Below are 21,157 nucleotides of genomic sequence, written 5' to 3'. Positions count from 1 at the left end.
CAGTGTGAAAATATAAAATTCTGGCCTTATTCCTGCAGTTTACACTCAACTATTTCTTCTAAGGATTTTTTTTACTTTGCTTATTCTGTGGAATAAAGTGAACTACCGTTCAGTTACTGACTAAAGTGAATAAATCTTTGACTATTTTTCTAATTTCGAATGAACAATGACAATCCCCCACCCCACCGTCGTGATGCTCATGCTTGAGATAGGGGTGGAATGAGTTTTTGCCTATTTCTAGTACGGCAATTGGGGCCTCCCAACCGCTTGTAATTAAGGGGTTCCGGGTTCGATACCCGGTGGAGGCTCAAAGTGGTTCGGATCGCACTTTAAACTGTAGGTCCAGTCTCGATTAGCCATACTGTGCATAAAGTGGACTTAAAATACAAAATCAACAAATCTAATACGGCAATTGCCAGAAACAGTCGGATTTATCTTCTTGTTGAAATGTTTGGATTTTAAACTGCTCTGTAGTTCATATTGTGTTCGATTTTGACATGGATAGACAAGCTTGAAGGTCCGTGCTCGTTTATAGAGAAGTTCAACCTAAATATAAAATATATGTTCAAGAGTTGGGAAGGCATTATTTAACGTGAAGGAAACTATTATGGCATTTTGTAATAAATACTTCAAAATGTCTAATGTCTATTCATAAAATAATCTTACATAAAATAACACAAAAGGCTTTGAAATAATTTTCCGACAGATAATGAATAACGATCCTACGGGTTATGTACCCTCTCTAATTGTATGTTTTAAGCTCAATCAAATCAAAATCAGCACGTGTGATATATTCGCATCATGTACACAGGCTGGCCTTGAGATGAGCAGCGAAGCGAAATCAGAAGTGGAACGGAAATCTTCATGGAAGTCGCATAACCAGACCCATTTCGACAGCTTTCTACGTCGCACAACTTCTAGGAATACCCTTAACCGTTCCTGTATTACGTGTTTCGCTACTTGAAATTGACGCTGAACGTAATGTATGCGAAGATTATGCTGGAAAATCTATGACATCTTGATATGCAGAGTAGGGATGGCCAAACGGATCCGGATCCGATAGCTTCGTATCTCAATCCCATTATAATATTACCACACCTTAAAAGGTATTATGATCTTCGGTTACAAAGAAATTTTTCATTAGTTAGTCCTACAAGAATTTTTTTCAAGTGTTGTTCTTAAAATACTTTGCTAAGCATCGGCTAACACACTCGTGCACAAAAATAATCTTACATGTTTAACATAAAATGTCAGAGGTGATTTTGTAAATACCATTGAAACGAATATGTATTCATTCGAATGTATTGGAAATGGAAACACACATAAATGTGAGACATTCCATTCCAGGATGAAACCTTTAACACATATAACAAGATAGAAATGTTATACAAAAATTATACAATTGTTCTACAGTTACAGTTTTACAAATTAAAATAAAACATTATAATATATGCAGTGTTATATAATTACAAAGTGTAAGACTAACAAGGGAGGTTATCGAAGTGTCCCCCTCCGATTTCCATGAAACTTGGCAGGCGTATAGTGGGGCCCAAAGGACGAAATACGTGGTTTTTTTTTTTTGTTTCAGCTAAAAAACGGTTTTAGGGGGGAAAACCCCCTCAAATGTCAAGATGAGGACAAATTGAAGTGAGGATCTGACCCCTGTGTCCCCCTCCGATTTCCATGATACTTGGCAGGTGTGTGTATAAACGGGCCCAATGGAAGAAATACGTGTTTTTTTTTTTGTTTCAGCTAAAAAAAACTATTTTAGGGGGCAAAACCCCATCAAATGTCAAGATGAGGACAAATTGAAGTGAGGATCTGACCCCTGTGTAACTCCGATTTCCATGAAACTTGGCAGGTGTGTGTATAAACGGGCCCAAATGAAGAAATGTGTTTTTTGTTTCGGCTATAAATCTGTTCTAGGGGCAACCTCCCCTCAAATGTCAAAATGAGGACAAATTGAAGTGGGGAGGGATCTGACCCCTGTGTTCCCCTCCGATTTCCATGAAACGTGGCAGGTGTATAGAGGGGCCCAAAGGAAGAAATAAGTTGTTTTTTTGTTTCGGCTAAAAAACTGTTTTAGGGGGCAAAACCCGCCTCAAATGTCAAGATGAGGACAAATTGACGTGGGGATCATCTGACCCCTGTGTCCCCCTCCGATTCCCATGAAATTTGACAGGTATATAGAAAGGCCCTATGCCCCCTGTTTCTTCCTATGCCATATTTACGTGGTTTCGGGGTCAGATCCCCACTACAATTTCTCCTCATCTTGACATCCGGATTTCGGATCCGCAAGGATTCGGATCTGGCCATCCCTATGTCGACACTTGGGGTAGCAATCAGTGGCGTGCCCAAGGGAGGTTGGTGTGGGTCATAATCCCCCCCCCCCCTTTTTAGGGCCCAGTATTCCTAAAAATAGAACGTCAAAGAACGGAAAGGATTGCAAAATGAGGAAGGACTACTGAAAAGAAGCACTATACACCTGCCAAGTTTCATGGAAATCGGAGGGGGAGACTTAGACCTCCCTTGTAAGTGTATTAATTAACTACAAATCGCGCACGCGCACACACACACTTTATATATGCGTGAATGTATGTATATATATATATATATATATATATATATATATATATATATATATATATATATATATATATATATATATATATTAGCAGGTAACAATATGTTATAAGCACATTCTTACTTTCCAAAGAAGCGCATGTGGGATGGCAAAACGGGTCCGGATCCGAAAATTCCGGATCCGGATCCAAAAGTACCGGATCCGGATCTGAAAAATTTTAGGATCCGGAACCAACCGGATCCGGATCTGGCCATCCCTAATGCAGAGTGGAAAACATTACCAAAAATTCACTTCGTCAGAACATTCTTGAAGCGGTAATGTAATAAATAAGCAGAAAAAACTGATAATTTCAGGTGGGACACAATCTGTTACGAACCACCTTAAAAGCAGCTGATTAGAGTTTTTCCTTATCCTTAGAACCAACGTAAATGTGCAAATTGTTGAATATCGCGCGACATAGAAAAACAGTCAGTGAGAAGAGAAAAAAAATCTGGCTAGATCAAGATTAAGTGGTGGAGAGGAAACGAACTATGGCCTTTGTTCGTCGATTTGTCGATTCTTCAGAGTGCTGGTAGTCAGACCAGAATCTACGATTCCTTCTAATTCGAAGCTTGCTGCATTAGTTTTCAATGTCGATAGTTTTATCAAAATGCTTTTATTTCTTGTTCATTTCTCAGAATTTCTGCAGATATTAACTCTTTAAAACATAATACAAATTATATTTGTGTGTTGATTATTTCATGTCGCTTTTCTACCTTTTGGGTTAATCGGGAAGATAAAGATGATGGACTGGTGATAGGGCAAACATACTGATAAATACATGCCAGACCAAAGTTCGAACCTGGAGACTTGGCTTCGTAACCGCTCGTGGGTGACACGTATATCAGACATTGTCTTGTCATAAGAGATCATATTTTTAATCGAGGATAACAATCGTCTGGTAAGCTTACCCTCTCACCCCCATCTTCTAACCTTCCTACGTTTGCAATTTGTCTGGAAGCTAATTAAATTATTTCTACCATACAATGGCAGTCCTCGCTTTCTAATTGTTTTGACCTTTCAAGGATTATTGGCCAATTATCGATACAGAAGAATAATTATTGTTTTCCACTCACATAGAAGAAAGTTTGCGTTACGAGAACCACTTAGAGTAAAAATCTTTCTTCTTCAGCAATAGGGAAAAGTAACAAGCACGTTAAATTTATAAAACATGAAATTTTACAAGGGATGAAGGGTTCAAGCTTCCCTGATCGCAGTAGCCATCACAACACTGAAAGGACCTGAGAGCAGTTTCAACTGCGCACTGGGGATAGGCGTTTGAATTTGAATCCTGGATTCGATATCCGAATCTTCACTACTGAATCCAGAAGTATCCCAATCTTCATCAGAATCCAGAAGGACCCTAATCGTCATTACTGAATCCAAATACTGAATTTAAAAGGATCCGACTCTCCATTACTGAATTCCGAAAGCTCCGAATCTTCGAAGATTCCTATTAAGCCCACGCCATCGTAAGAAACAGGACAACTGCATACTTTTCCGAGGACTCGAACTAAATCGTGAAATACGAGACAGTAAAAAAAAAACAGTCCTTAAAAAGTTGAAGGAAAAAACTGGGGAACTTCTAACAAGACTTTCGTGGTTCGACAAGGAAAACTCGCGTGAGGGTTGAATTTTGTTTATTTTACTCCGCATCTCACACATGTGGCACAGAAAATTCTGATCAACACATGCACAACTCTTTCCATTTTACTCAGATTGATGATGATACGGGATATTTGTAATGCTATTTGGTGGTTACCGTTTTTTTTTTTTTCAATGTCCACTGTGAATTGTAGATCGATTAAATCGACACTTGCATCACTTTAAAATAAAATTTTACATCATGGTCCGAACTTGACTGTTCAGCCTTCTTACCAAAGAACACTTAAACACTTAATTTGCAGTGGAGGAGGGGTGGCAGTGGAAACTTTTGTCAAAGCAACACTAAGGAGGTGACCTTTTAGAAGGCGCTCAAAAATGTCGACCTCTCTTGCACGTAGTACACCATGAAATTGCGTTTGTGCAGGCCAACGAGGCTCTGGCGCCTAGACCCTATGTCAGGATAATCGTCTGTATCATTGTGGAGTTGCCCTTTGTATTGTCTTTGTTTGCGCTGAGAGCGCGTACAGCATCAGCTCTCCATAGGTGTGGAGATTTTACACGTTTTTGTTATTTTAGTATTTTTATTAACTTTGGTTATCAGCCACGAATTAATTTCTGCAAGATGATTTTAGCCAAGCTGTTATTCGCTTTAATTCGTGAGACCTGTTCTTTACATTATCGTCATTGCTTCCGTATTTTCCGAAAGGTCCATAATGATGGCGCACCATAGTTTTCACATAAATCAATAAATCAGATATTCTTCCATAAACTGAGTGATAACGATTTTCCCCTAGGGCTAATATATTTTCAGTAAGTTCTAAAACACCTATATTTGCCTTCCCTTCTGTGCTAGACTAACTGGACACTTATTAACTCTGCCAAATAGCTTTCTCCCTTCTTGTTAACACTCTTACGGTGCAATATATTGCAAAGTTAACATCGTCGAAAGGGATGAATTAGCAACAAATAAATGATGAAGGAAGAGTCCAAGTTTTTGTTTAAAATGGAACCCAAGTGTTCGTTACTATCTTCAAGTAAGCAAATCGCTTGTTTCTCCATGTCCGAATGGTCTACTGCTTTCGCAATGCTACACTAGCTTCTCCGAAAGTGTAAATTTTCAAATAATATTCCAACCTGTTTATTCAAACAAGAGCCATTACCTTGAGATGAAAACACTGACCACAAGCTAATAATTGGTTACTGCTGATTTTCTAATTACCTTCCTACACGAAGAGCAGTGGCGTACCCAGGATTTTCGAAAGGAGGGGTTACGTGTGGTTTTTTTGGTAGACAAGTCCCAGTGGCGGATCCAGAAATTACAGGGAGGGGCGAATTTCAGTCGGATACGTCACCTTGCCGAGAATCAATTCTAACCTAAACTTTCACTGCTTCACATAACAGGTACCAAGCTGATTTAGCCAAAATAGGGTTCAAGGCTGGAATAGATGGCTAATTTTGTAGGTCGGTCATCATAATGCCTTTCATTGAAAAGGTAAACTGAACGATCAGATATGAGGATTCAAATTAATAAGCAAAGAAAACAAAATATTATTCTCTCGAGGTGTCTCGGGTTCAATCGCCTTTTGAGGCATATTAGAAAGTGGTTCGGATCCAAATTTAAACTGTGGGTCCAGTTTCGATTAGCCTATCACGAGCATACAGTGTACTTAAATCAAATTTTAAAAATATTCTGGAGCCTGCTATATACCGTGCGTCCATTTCGATCTGCAGCCGAGAGATCGGGAGAAGCGTGGCGGGCGGCGCTGGCGGAGATGCCGACATTTGCGGCCTGTAATGCTCGCTTATTTTTACGGACATATCCAGACATTTATATAAATATTGCAAAACGAGCACTAACCTGGGTTATAATTCATCATCTGTAATTCATCCAAGTTCTGCAATTATATACACAAAAAAATACGCTTTAGAAGTGACGATAAGAGTCGCAGATAAAACATTTTAATCATAGTTTTGACCAGCAACGTCCTGCTTAAGTTTATATCCTTGAAAGAGTTTTGTGTCGATGGGGATCGTTTGGAGGTTTCGAATGTGCAACACTGTATCAAGATTACGCTGCCGACGAAACCATTAAAAGTCAATGGTTTTCGTGAGCTTCCTCGATGAACTCGATGAAATTGGGGCAGCGTTAGAAAGTTATCCAAACAAACCTCTACGCCGTGTTTCACAGGAGATGGGAGTGTCAAAATCATCAGCACATACAGCCACTAAGCTACTAAAATTAAAACCTTACTCTTATAACACAGGTTAGTGCTCGATTTGCAATATTTATATAAATGTCTGCATATGTCCATAAAAATAAGCGGGCATTTCAGGCCGCAAATGTCGGCATCTCCGTCAGCGCCGCCCGCCACGCTTCTCCCGATCTCTCGGCTGCAGATCGAAATGGACGCACGGTACTTAATAATCAGAAAAAAACATTTGAGTCTTCAACAATATTAGGCATAATAATATATCCAAAAACCTGCAAGTTAGGGGGGGGGTTGACCGCCCATATAGCCCTCCCCGTGGATCCGCGCCTGGACAAACCTAATTTTGTCATTTTTCCTGCCTTTGACGTTCTTCTTTTTTAGAAATACTGGGCCAAAGAGGGGCTATGACACCCACCAACCCTCCCTTAGGGTACGCCACTGACGAAGATGGCAAATTTATGTCAAGTAGCCCAGAATTGCGTGCACAGGCAAGCATACACATTGCGATTTATTGCATTCTTTTATTTAAAAAATAAGTTTAGTTTGCATATGTATTTCGATGTAGGTTACTTAACGTATCTTTACTACATCTAAGTTAATGATGAGGATCAATGATGATTACATAAAATTGAGGAAACACACAAAAGAACCCCACTGCGCTATCCGAGAACCGAACCCACAACCAATGGTGACGTGCTTTCTGGGACGCGATAGTTTTACTGTACTCTAAATCTTGTCCTCGAATTTAGAGCTCTTCTTGAAATATACCTTGTTATACTGTACTAAAAGAAAACGATCACGTTATTTTTTCCCCGTAGTATACAAGTGAAGTTGTGCTGCGAGATAGGTCATGGTATTGCACGAGCACGAGAAATCCTTTACAAAATGGAGGGCGTGTGAGGGTTCAACATTGCAAATCTTCACCGAAACTGCTTACGTTGGCAATTTTTTTAAAGGCGAAAAAACGCATTGTTTACTTCGATGTCGATGCGTTTTGTTTTGGGATCTGATGCTAGTCGGAAGTCGTGCATGTATGTGGTTCTGCATAAAGGAAAGCCACGATGAGGGGCGAAAAAACTAATTTGTTCCCCGTTGCCCAGATGTCAAAGGGAATTTGGCATCGACAGACACGGCGAGACCGACATGCAAGTCAGTGGACTCGCATCCCACCCAAATCTCGCTCAGCGCTATGTTACGCACGGAACTCCGCCTACCGCATTCACGTGACGACAGAGCCAAAGGCTGTTGGCGGAAGTTCCGTGTGAACGTTCACGGGGCTCGGATGCACTCTGCATCCCGCTAAAGGCCACCGCTACTTTTGCTTCGCATACATGCTAGCGCTCCGCACAAGATCAATTTCGTGGATTTTTTCCTTCTTTTTTTCCCACAACCTGGGAACAATTAACGCACAGTCTGGAAATGCTTCGATCCGTAATTTTGCTTCAACATCCAAACATAATCATAAGTTTTCTCTAATAACGCTACTCTACGTAAATCACACAATAAACGATTGCAACGAAAAATGCACTTTAATGCTGCTCTAATGTGAGTGTGCAAGAAAGGACCAAACAAATTAGTAGCGATTTATCCATTAACTGCTAAATCCTTCCTCGAATTTACTACACTTCGATAAACTTGATAAATTTGTCCTTATCTACCCCCCCCCCCCCAAAATTGCAAATTCTGGATAAACCCCTGCACATGCGAGCCTGCAAAAGTTAACACCTGTACTTCCGTGATCGACCACAGTTCAACATTGTCAAAGAGCCCACTTGATTTTTTGAGCGAAGGAAGGAAGTCCTGCATGCGACGCAAAAAACGTAGTCATGGCAAACACGCTGTGAAAATTAGCATTCGGTACCTACATTGTAAGCACGTACTCGGAAAAAGCCTGAATACCACCTACAACAGGAAATAAGGATTACTGCGGGTACAGGATAAGGGTTGGCCGGATAATATTGATTTTCTGAATTCTGGCTCCTGACCTCCCGAGGGAACGCCAGATTATCTCCCACAAACCCACCCACTCGCGAGTCTCCAGCCACATGTCTGCCAAGAGACACACCCGCCTCTCTTCGCCTTTTAGACAGCAACGTCGAAAAAAAATCCCTTGCTTCAATGGTATAATCCAACAGATTCCACGAAGGGTAGGTGGGAGAAAATTTGGTATAAAAAACGCATCGAAGGATGTGGGTAAAACCTGCTCTGCAACATCTTGTTGTTTTTCAAGTATCATATCATAGGATACTTGTTCGAAGCATTAAATTAAATGCAAATGATTTGGATGTAGCTGAATCATTTCGCCATTCTATGTACACATGCATCCAGCTCAATAGCACAAAGTATTCATATTCTTGATTGGACATGAAAGTCCGTGCATATGTTTCTGCAATTCTTTTTCTCATTTCCCACTAGGTTAGTTGTGGCGACGATTTGTTTGTGTTTCAATCTACTTTATGCTCGAACAGGCCAATCGGGACTGGGTCTACATGTTAAGTGGAATCCGAACCGTTGAGAAACGTGCCGCCACCAGGGGTCGAACTCGGGCCGTCTTGATTACAAAGTGTGAGCGTTTCCACTATGACATTGGGGCCGTCCAGTTACGGGCGATGAATGAAGAGATGATATACACGACAGAGCAGGCTCCTGTCACTTCGAGATTCGAAGCCAAAACCCTAGCTTTGCAGCGTATTAAGAAGATCGCCATACCACTCAGATCAGTTCATACTTTCACAAAGACAGATACAAATCTGCAAAATCAAAATATTACAATTCAAAGATGAAGCGGCATAATCAACGGCAGGGACGAATTTTTAAATTTCTCAATACCAAGAAAATTTTCCAAAATTGATTTTATCCTTCTATTATTATACGACAATTTCCTAGCTCTTAGAGTGAACAACGGTGTTAAGGATGAACCCATGAAATGAGTAATGGGACAATCACAAGGATACATCCCCATGCCTGACCATAGTTCGAACCCGGTCCATCTGGCTTCGTAGCGAGTTACGCTGAATACTTGGTCCCGGAGGCCGGCCAAAAATCGAGTTTCCTCCCGATTCTAACCATCATTTCGGTTCCAAACATTGAATCTAACAAAAACTAACATGCAACAGCAATTCAATGGCCTAACTGAAACTTCATTGCTGAATGATAGAAACACTTCAGAAACGCACTTAAATTGTTAAATCGTGTGTGCTGCTTCCCCCTCACCTGCAAAAAAAAAAAACCCCACTGCTTCAGTTACACATTATCGTGTTCCTGCAACGATCTGTACTACTAGCCTTACAACAGCACTACGTTTTAAACCGTGGCGATAATGTTGGATGATGTTTAGATGACTAGTTGAAAGAACAATCACAGAGGAACAGGTCTGACCTTGCACAATCTCGAACCTGGAACCTTGAGTAGCAAGATCGTGAGTCGAAAGCTCAACTATACAATGACGACACATTACGGCGAAGTGATCCTGATAAGTAACAGGTGTACGGTTTCATCGAACATAACGTCACTAATTAACCAATGTAGAATAGAATTTACTTATTCTGGTACTAAACCTCGTTTAGCTATTCCTCATCTTTTCACGATCCCGTAAAATGTAAATTGTTGTAATAATCGAATCGAAAGAGGAGCACCGGATGAGTGGCTACTCTGCTGCTATTCTCATTCAGCATACGTACCTATAGCTTCGTGCTTCCATTCCAGTTGCGGTCTGCACTTTATGATGCTAAATTGATATAATATAAATCTGTTAAGTACGTATACTTTTCAATTGAAAAGCAAGTAGCGAACCGAACAAAAAAGTCACATTTGACTAATCACGCGAGCATTAACAACGTCAGAACAGGATTCTTGGTCCAAAAATAGAAACAGATTTTTAGGGTACTTACCACCACCAGTATTCCACCGGGTGTCACTCATGCCCTTTCTCCGCGACACTACATTTGGAACTAGAGATTCACGAGGTGTGGAAACAGGAATGCGCAACCTGAAACAGAGGCAAACATTAAATTACTCTTCCTGAAAAATAAAACAAAACAAAAAAAAATTACAAAAAAATATATTGATATTTTTCTTATTTTGCGTCGTTTTTCTGTATGACCATAAATGATGATCAGATGAAATTAATGAAAAGATACAAACGAACGTCCATGGCAGGATTCGAAACTGAACTTTCCATTAACTGTATCTTATTCGTATTTATTTTATATTAATAATTTTAAATATCGTAATTTTAAAATAATTTAATTTTTAATTAATAATATTGTTTTCAGTCCACTTTAAGCACAGAAAGTCTAATCGAGACTAGATCTATAGTTTAAAGTGTAATCTGAACCAATGTGTACCTCCACCGGTTATCGGACCCGGGAAACCTTGATTAAAATGCGACGTCGTTACCACCACACCATCGGGAAGACCCCATTAATTGTATCTATCAAGTATCCCGATACCTGACACGTCAACCTCACACCCACATGGTATATCCCAGTAACTGAAATGCTGCAGGCCAGCGAGAGACTGGTGCCTGGACCCGCAGTCTGTCGGGCTTGTGTGTTCTGTCCATGTGAGTTTGTATGAATGAATGAATGAATGAATTAATTAATTAAAATTTTGGGCTGCTTCAGCACATATGGCTATTCTTGCACCCTTCATATTATTCGTGCGTGTTTGTGATTATCCTCTCATCCATTTCATCTTCATTCTCATCTTGCGATTGGTAAAAATTGACAGAAAAGCAAAGTAAAATCAAACCAATCAAATCAATCGATACCTGAGACAGGCATAAGAATATTATGTAGGCAGCTCTAATTTTGTTTTAAGATACATTTATGCTCACACAAGATAATCCGAGAATAGACCTACAAGTGGGATCCAAACGACCGTGCAATGTGCCTCCACAATGGTTCGATTTATTGACTTGGTGTTTTAAGTCAACTTTATGCACAGTAAGGCTAATCGGGACTGGACCTACAGTTTAAAGTGGGATCCGAAACACCATGTGCTTCCACTGGTTATCGAACCCGGAACCCTTTGATTACAAGGAAACGACGCTACCACTGGGCCAGCGGGGAGGCACACAATGATTCGAACCCGTTACCACCTACCCCCTAATGTTTCCGCCATCGCATGGATTCGACTTGAGTTCTTGTTTTCGGTCCACTTTATGATAATTTGGACTGGACCTACAGTTTAAAGTGGGATCCAAACCACTATGTGCCTCCACCGGGTATCCAACCCGGGACCCATTGATTTCAAGGCGATGGAGTTACCACAACGCTATCGGGAGGCCCACGCATGGATTCGATTGATTGATTTGCTTTATTTCACTTCGCTTTTTGTGCCACATTTGGCTAATTTGCGAAGATGGGGATGGGTGATGACATGACGAAATTGATGAGTGGATACTCACGAAGATCCATGTCCAGGCCGGGATTCGAACCCGGAACCCCTGGCGTCCCGTCCCATTGGATCGGAAATGTTTACGATAACCACTACCATACACACAAGCGACAAGTAACATTTAGCTACACTAGTAAACAATGTCCACTTTAATCAGGGAGACCAATCGGAATTGGAGTGTGCACTTAGTATACAGAGTTCAAAATCAGATATCCTTAGTACACAGAGTTCAAAATCAGATATCCTTAGTACACAGAGTTCAAAATCAGATATGCTTAGTATACAGAGTTCAAAATCAGATATCCTTAGTATACAGAGTTCAAAATCAGATATCCTTATTATACAGAGTTCAAAATCAGATATCCTTAGTATACAGAGTTCAAAATCAGATATCCTTAGTATACAGAGTTCAAAATCAGATATCCTTAGTATACAGAGATCAAAATTAGATATCCTTAGTATACAGAGTTCAAAATCAGATATCCTTAATATACAGAGTTCAAAATCAGATACCCTTCGTATACAAAATCAGATATCCTTCCTATACAGAGTTCAAAATCAGATATCCTTATCTTCCATCACAAAAGACTCATTTTCTGTCTCATGCTGTCTGGAAGGTTGTCAAATCAACAGATGCCAAAGTTTATATTCTGGATTGGGGCACAGCTCTTCATCTTCCCATCACTGATCACAGAGACTTATCTGCGTCATTAACTAAGCAGGCATACACTACATCAGTCTAATAATATCCAGTATTAGTTAAAACAATTGCAATATTATTACATAGCAAATAGCTAGTTTACCTCACTATCGAAGCAATTAACGTCTGCGTCCCTTAAGTCTGGGCCGTATGTTCGAATCCTTGATAACGCAACGATACTTGTGTTAAGTAGTTTCGCCCCATTGTAAGACTTTACCCGCAGTTTTCGATCGGAATTTAACTTAGGAAATTTCACTTTCGACTTTTGTTATTTAGCGTCGCTTTTTTGTCACCTTTTGGCTAATCGCCACGATGAGGATGAGTGATATGGTGAAGGGACACTCCAAAAGAGCACCCATGCCCAGACCAGGATTAGAACCCCGGACCCTGGTGTCGGAGCGAATATTGATAACCACTTCGCCACGGAAGTTAGCAATTTCATTCTCCAAAAAAGGGGGATTTGAGAAAGGGAGATCCAAACACCATGAAAACAATTCTCCCACCTCATTAAACCTCTAATCATAATAATATCATCATGGATGAAGCTACGTAAAGATCAACCTTTGTAAATAAATTCATTAAATTTCATCGTAGCAATATAAAATCATGCAAAACTTACTGGAGTAGGGTGATTACTTTAAACAAAAACTTGAAAACATGATGCGACAACAGTATTGCAAGAAGTGCATTCGAAATGCATTCGGAAATTGAAAACGATTGGTAAAATCTAAATGTTAATAGAGCTATATCAGCAAGTAAAATGTGTCCGGTGAAACCCTGCGCAAGTCGGACAGGAATGCAGAGTTGAAACATATCTTCAAATGGGGGTTATTTACAAAAATTGAATAGCTTTGAATTCATTTTATTGGTGAGAGAGGCTCGGTTAGTACTTGTCTATCACCAAACTACAAATAAGCACAAAAACAAATTCACACACAAATGAATTTTTTTAAAAAATACAATAACCACAGTTGGAGGTGAAATTTATTTATTTAATTAATTCACCTGAAGCTTTGAAGGTAATCAATTTCTAGCAACTTGGGGAAAGGGAAATTCCAATTTAATATATGTAAATTTATCTAGTTTCTGATCGTCAATCAGTTATTCGTTCATCATGCTTTTGTCGCGTAGAAATGTTATCCCTAACTGAATATGAGTTACAGGTATAAAGTTTAAGGTCCATTTTCATCTATATGTTATGGTCAGAAAAAAAAAAAAATTCCCTTGTTTTCGTGTTTCTTTTCCTCAGATAAATAGGTTTGACCTCCTGGACAAATATCTACAGGAACTCTATTATTCCTACACGTATTATAACATTGGAAATAATTCGATTCATAATCGGCAAAAACTAAGATGAATGACCTTCAGGAGTTACATCAATAGAAACAAGTTAACTTCTCGAAAATGCCATTTTGCCAACAACGCAGTAGGGAAGAGTGTTGTTTGCAAGAACTTAAAAAGAAACATATGCGAATATTTATAAAGTCATTAAGAATAGCTTCAAAAAGCCTGTATCACAAAATCGGAAACAACAGAGCGAGCAAGTAGCTGACTAAGAGAAATTAAATGCGCATTCATGCTTTGATTTTTTTTTAACTATCGGACTGAAAGTTGGCACCTGAATCACTCCACAAGTCTCGATCTGTGTAGGAACGAAATCGATATATCTCCCTTACGACTCCCCTCCTCCAACCTCCTGCCCATCACAAGGCCCGGGGGTCTGACGTCACACACAAGTCCCTCGCACATAAATGGGTTGGGACAGCAAAATACCGTCTACCCTTTCTGCTTTTGGTTTTCTCCACGAGCATCTCGCTTCCGCATACTCGGGGTCTCCTTACAAGAGACAGAGAGATTTGCAAATGTCTTGCAGATCAGTCACGAGTATGGGTGTTTTCCAATAATTCCCCTCTAATTCTCTATGGATATGCCGATACAACTACGTAGTTTTAATATGTGAATGGCGGAAACCGGAAATATTTACGTTGTTACCCAGTTGGTTCATTTTTTCCCCAAAACTTTGGAGTGATAATTGAAAGTAGAATACAGTTTCTTCAACTGGGTTCAACACGATGTGCGTAAAATAATAATTTTGCAATAAAACTGCCCGAAACGCACACTCGTGCTCGTAAACAAGGATTCTCGAAACGACTCGAAAATTTCAGAATTCGGTATACTAGTCGAGAGTTTTCGCTATTAAACCACCTCTCGCTCTACCATTATAGTTTATTTTGTAAATGAGGGGGGGAGGTAAATAAGATATTCGGCAAGAAAAGCACCCTGTAGCCAATGTACTTTCACGTCATTTTGCTACCTCTGAGGCTAATCACGTAGATAAGGATAAATCTAGGGTGTTAGGGAAAAGGCATGTCAGTCACAAACTGCGATTTTCTGTTGTTTTCATTTAAGTCACACTGAATCAATTAAAGAAAATATTATCAGCATAATTTTATATTGAACATGAGGATCCAACATGTCTTTTTTTTTTCTTTTTTTTTAACTTAAATGCATTTTTCCAAACTTCCAAACCCAGAAATAATGATTGAATGAAACCGATAGAGGGACACATATAAAAGAACACGCATGTTCAGACGAGGATTCGAATCCTGAACCTTCAGTGGCGAGATCGTTGTATCGATCATAGTGTCACAAAAGAGGCCAGAATCACTGTAAAACGCACTCAATGGATCTTCAATATCTTGAGTATTTACTACTCGTCTTCTTTCCATGTACGAAACCACTAGGTTTTCTAAGATGCGTCTTAACCAACGTAATGAAAATAAGCTGGGTGGTTAACCAGTAGATGTTAAAATTAATTGATAGTACTATTACATCTTATTAATATCGTAGAAAAAATGCCTCAATCTTTGATGTTTCATTTTAAAAAAAAAAGTTGTACAGAAATTCGACATCGATATTCTCGGAATTGTGAAATGTGTGATAATGACATGGAGAAGAAAGTAAGGCCTGTCGATACAGACCAGTTCAAAGAAAAATTATGTACAATGAGGCAGGATAAAATAGGACTAGATTTCCTATAGGATAAATGCCAGGCTCGTTTACATAAGCAATTCAGGTGTCCTCATCACAATGCAATTCTTCTTTCTTGAAGAATTGCAGGGCATGCATTTTGCAGACTTTATATAACAGTTGGGCTGAAAAGTTCGTAGGCTAACATAGTAAAAAATATTTTTTTGACAAAATTCGATTTTATTATTCAATATAGTTGCCTTCGAGGGCGATACAACGATTATAGCGGTCATACAATTTTTCGATGCCATTTTTATAGTACGATTTCTCTTTAGCCTCAAAATAGGCCTCAGTTTCGGCGATTACCTCTTCATCAGTGCTAAATTTCTTTCCAGCGAGCATTCTTTTAAGGTCTGCAAACAGGAAAAAGTCACTGGGGGCCAGATCTGGAGAATATGGTGGATGGGGAAGCTATTCGTAGTCTAATTCATATAATTTTGCCATCGTTTTCATTGATTTGTGACACGGTGCACTGTCTTGATGAAACAGCACTTTTTTCTTCTTCAAATGGGGCCGTTTTTTCGTGATTTCATCCTTTAAACGCTCCAACAATGCTATGTAATAATCTCAGCTATCTCGATCAACTTCACTTTACGATCATTTAAAATTATTTTGTGGACTTTCTTATGTTTTCGTCGGTAACAGCCTCTTTGGGGCGTCCACTGAGTGCATCGTCTTCGATTCTCATTTCGCCTCGTTTAAATTTAGCAAACCACTTCTCAACGGTTGATTTTCCTGGTGCAGAGTCCGAATAATGTTTATCAAGCCAAGCCTTGGCTTAAACAGTATTTTTTTCGCCAAAAAGCAATGCTTTATTAACACACGAAATTCTGTTTTTATCCATTTTTTCACAATAACAAAAGCTGCTTCACTCACAATGCTATATCTCACGAACTAATTATCCGGCAGCTGTGAAATTTATACACGTATCTTTTGAAGGTTAGTACTAAGTAAAAATTACATGGATTTAATTCTAGTAACGCCATCTATGAGTCAGCCTACGAACTTTTCAGCCCAACTGTTATAATGCCAACACACAGAGCTAGTCTTTATGAGAACAGTACACAGCTATGCACTCAGATTTTTACAAATATAATGGAACATTTTCAAATTGCAATCCTTGCAAAACAGATTTTTTTCTTAAATCTATAATGTGCAAGCAGTAAAGCTAGAGAGCTTCTTGTGGGGTCATTTAAAAGATCATCGAATAAAGGCTCAGCGAAGTGGCAAACATTAGGTAGTGGAAACAAACACTTATACATTTCAATTTAGTGATAATATCTCATGTTAGTATATGCTGCTCATATAGATTTGCTAAAAAATGACATCATACTTGAAAAACATAATACACACTTTGGGGAAAGGGGGTGAGGAGCTGAAAAAGTGTATAGAAGTTACTATAAAGAAAGAATATTAATATATTAACTGGGGTAGATATCAATAACGAAAATCTATACATTTATGGGCGATTCCATAGTTATGGATGTAAAATTTTAAGCTATGACCTTCTGTGTTCTTTAATTTAATTATATGAAAGCCTTGATTTTACTTAATACAGTTAGTACTAACTTGTATTTTTACACAGTTACATATCAGAGATTTAGTCTGTAACAATTTTTTATGCATATTGATAAAAATTAGTTACAGATGTAAATAAGAAAACAGAAAATTTTCATTTTCACTTGATAACTGCCATATATCTGTGAAATAAAAAGGTAAACTAGAAAACTTCTGATGTGCAAACAACCATAAAAGATCAATCTTTTATAAATGGGAGAGTAAAAATAATAATCAGCTGTTCTTATTTCCTAATTACAGTACAATAAAAATGTTTCGGATATAACAGTTTTCAGATATAAACATACATTTTCTGCTGTCATCACAGAAGTAAAATGTATGCATATACATAACACACAGTTCTATACAAACATTAGTAAGTATTTTAGTCAATAAGTCAGTTATATATGAGGTGACAGACTTAAAATGCATCTCTGAGAATTTGATATTTTGGTTTCAATTTTCATTGAATTAGCCTTACCTAATTTAATTCACAAATATGAAATTATCAAAATATATTTTAACAAATGAAAAGTACCACTGAACCAAAAAAATTAAAAGAGGCTTAGATTGCAGTCTCCTCTAGAAATGTCCATTTAAAAATGAGGAATATCAGTTAGCTACAACACCACACAATATTTACTTTCATACATGAAAAGAAAATATACTTGATTTGGTGCTTTGTGACATCTTTCGGTATAAGGGATGAGTAAAAATACAGAAAATACCATATGGTCAGTTTCTTGGAAAGTTTATGGAATCTCAACACTGATATTTGCATAAATAACTCGTAAATTGAGGTTTAACTACATTGTCTAGTCAGATGAAATGTATGAAGAAAAAAAAAGCCATATGAAACTGACAAAAGCATCATAGTATATGATTCACATTCTGTTATTAAAACTAACTAAACTCAATGGCACAGTGCCCTGCCAGAGGGTGATGTGTGATCAGTGCATAGAGTCCCATCACCGCTGTTTTTTGGCTTTCAAGGACAAAGCCCGCTACTTATTCTTTTCAAAGTACACCTCCCTCCCCCTTGTCTTCACGTTGCTGAGTCAACACCAAAATTTTGGGAGTTCCCAACGAGAATCAAACCCAAGACTGTTTGCACCAAAGGTGAGAGCGCTAACCATTTGGCTACACGGAAGCCCAACATTCTGTTATTATCATTGAATTATTGTGACAATTTCACTCTTCATCAGTTTACATAATTCCAATTTGCATTACTTCTAAACTCTACAACTTTGTATCATAACAGTTTCTCAATTAACATGGCTCATGTACCAGAAAATTATAACACTAATGTTTTTTTCAAACTTCTAACAGCCATAAGTTTGTCACAATATGTGCATCCGACGTGTCCCGTTTACATGAAATGAGAATGTGGTGCCACCTAGATAATATCCCATCTAAACATCTTATGTTCTGAGGATAGAATGCAGCATGCTAGTTGACATAAATCAAAAGGAAGGGCATACAGAAAGACATTTTACCAAAATTTGAAAAAGCAGGAGATCTAAGTCCCCCATGAAGTTAATGAAAATCAGGAATAGCATGCAAAATAGCCAGATCCACTCAATAGATTCCTATTCCTACTCAACAAGAGATGAAAGCAGGTGAAGCAATGAGACTGCCCACTGCGAAAAATCCAGTTTTGAAGTAAAGATATTGGTTCATTAGTATGTTTGAAAAAACAAGATAAATGATTTGCATGAAAATACTGCCACTGTTAGAAAGTTTTGCAGGGATGGTTACACATTGACCAGAGTGGGGGCTACTGTTCTGGCAATGAACTTTTACAAATTGCTTTTTATCATCTTAGCTCAAACTTTATTGCATTTTTCAGTATTACTGGCATAAGAGAAACAGACGATTGTCATGGAAAAGTGATTTCCAGTCTACATATTTCATGTGAGAATGAATTTCATGAAGCTCTCAATAAATGACTATTAGAAGTGCCAGTGCGCCATAGCTTATGCATTGCACATGACTTATGAACCACCACAAAAGTAAACTCAAATATGTGAAAAGAATCTTAAAAGTTAAATGTAGCAAAGTTTGACTTCATTTGTCTGTGAAACATGTAGGCTACAGATGTTAGAAACTTTTGTTGGTGAAATATGCAAATTATATGCATTCACAAACATTTAAACCTTAATACAATTAAAAACAAGAATAATTTTCAGATTGATGCATTTTGTTAATTACATGGAGTACAACCACTTTTAATGAAATGATACAGATAATGATTTCAGCTGTTTGAAAGCCTCCAAAATTTGTATTACATATCCAAGGAGTTCAGCATCTTCAAAGATATGTTTGGGGGGATATTATAGAGCACTGTTTCTACATCAGAGGCAAAATGAGTAATAAAGTGTTTTGAGAGGATGGCATACACATGTATTGAAAGCATAGAGAATCACAGAAACTATAGACCACTGCTGGTATTTCAAGAGAAAACAGCATTGTTTCATACAGTAGGCACCCTCTACTTCGGCAATCTCGGGACCGAACCGTAGGCCGAACGAGCCAAAGTAATGCAAAAAAGACCAATGCATCCTATAAACGGTACGGCCACACATTAAAATTAGTTATATGGTAGTTTAAACCATGTTTAAGTGTATAGTTGGTCTATTATTTAGGTATAGACAACTAATCTGTAGAGTATAATACTTTCCTTTCCAGTGCTAGACAAACAAGTGGTGACTTGTCGCCGGCAAGGCGGCGGAAGTGGGCCGAACAATCTGGTGGCCGAACTAGAGGGCACCTACTGTACATGGTTTTCACAATTCCCTCATAGACTTTAATATCTTCATTTCTTCACTACTGAACATGATACAGTTTAATCAGGCTCGAAGGGGAGTATTTTAACTAAGTTGGGAAAATATGATGAACTCACAATTGCTGCCATTCTACAAATATTTGTATTTACTATTTAAAGTCGAGCAATTAGAAGTTGGGTCATGTATGCTAATTTGTGGTAAATTATTAGACACTAGCTTTCCCGATTCTGCAAAGTTGGGTCATGTATGATAATTTGTGCTAAATTATTAGACACTAGCTTCCCCAATTCTGCAAAGAAGATACAAAGAGGCTGGGGAATGAAATGTGTACACTGACACCTTGCAGGACCGTTAAATGGCTAATAATAGGATAATCTACTCGAGATTGGCATCTAATTGCATTTGAAGGAAACAAGTTGATAGCGGAAATCTACAAGCTGCAGTAAATTGAGACAATGTCATATCCTAATTGAGGAACATGTATCTTCTGCTTTTGCTGTTGAAGATATTTCCTTTTGTTGTTGTTGTTGTTGTTGATGTTATATTTTATTGACAGTGAACTTGATTAGCAGAAAAATAGGATGCAAAAAAAAAAAATCAACAATGGCATACTACTTATGGTGAGCATGAAATTCATTAAATAATATGAGGATCATTTAAAAAAAAAAAAAGTGATTACTCAATAATATGTCCACTGTTTGTCACTGACAGCAACAATTATTCATGGATTCAGATAATGACATTATTCCTGTCTCTACATGTGACATGTTGTAGTTCCACAGATTGGCATGTGGTGGCAGAGAACTGTGCTGACTGTAGCCACATTGAGTGGTGTGCTCTGAAACAATATTCTACAAAAAGAACAAATTATGTTCATCAAAATTGAAGTTGCACATGAAAGAAATGCTGTTAGGTGTCAGAGAACTTGTGGTGATGAAGCACTTCAATATCCAACAGTGGTTAAGGGCATGCGGGACAGCCTCCGCCCGGCTTTCTCCTCCGAGTCAGTGTTGCCAACTTAGCTCTCTTGGAGACAGATCTGGCTTTTTCGTGCACTCGTTTGCCTGTGAACTGGGGTGCCTGCCAACGTGCCTCACTATGGTACCATCACTGGTTCCGGCCCACATAGACCAACATTGCCATGATTATACATTTTGTACGTGATGTGATATTGTTATATTGGCTGCATCACCCTCCCCCCTTATATCTCGAGCTACGTTTTTTATAGCGCCATGTTCACGTGAAA

The 21,157-nt window shown here is 38.5% G+C and overlaps 1 protein-coding gene across 4 annotated transcripts in view; it reads right to left on the bottom strand.

Moving 5' to 3' along the window:
* LOC145986448 (serine/threonine-protein kinase tousled-like 2) overlaps positions 1 to 21,157 on the bottom strand; it is a 160,268-nt gene that overhangs the window by 118,175 nt on the left and 20,936 nt on the right. For all 4 annotated transcript variants that reach the window (XM_083120470.1, XM_083120471.1, XM_083120472.1 and 1 more), the window contains exon 2: positions 10,329 to 10,426. In XM_083120470.1, coding sequence (XP_082976596.1) covers positions 10,329 to 10,359 — 31 coding nt within the window. In that variant the 5' untranslated portion in view covers positions 10,360 to 10,426. The remainder of the gene's footprint in view (positions 1 to 10,328; positions 10,427 to 21,157) is intronic.

This window comes from Lepisma saccharinum, chromosome 4, assembly GCF_977018435.1.
Source record: "Lepisma saccharinum chromosome 4, izLepSacc3.1, whole genome shotgun sequence".
NCBI classification, from domain to species: Eukaryota; Metazoa; Arthropoda; class Insecta; order Zygentoma; family Lepismatidae; genus Lepisma; species Lepisma saccharinum.
This window is presented reverse-complemented; position numbering and strand designations above follow the sequence as displayed.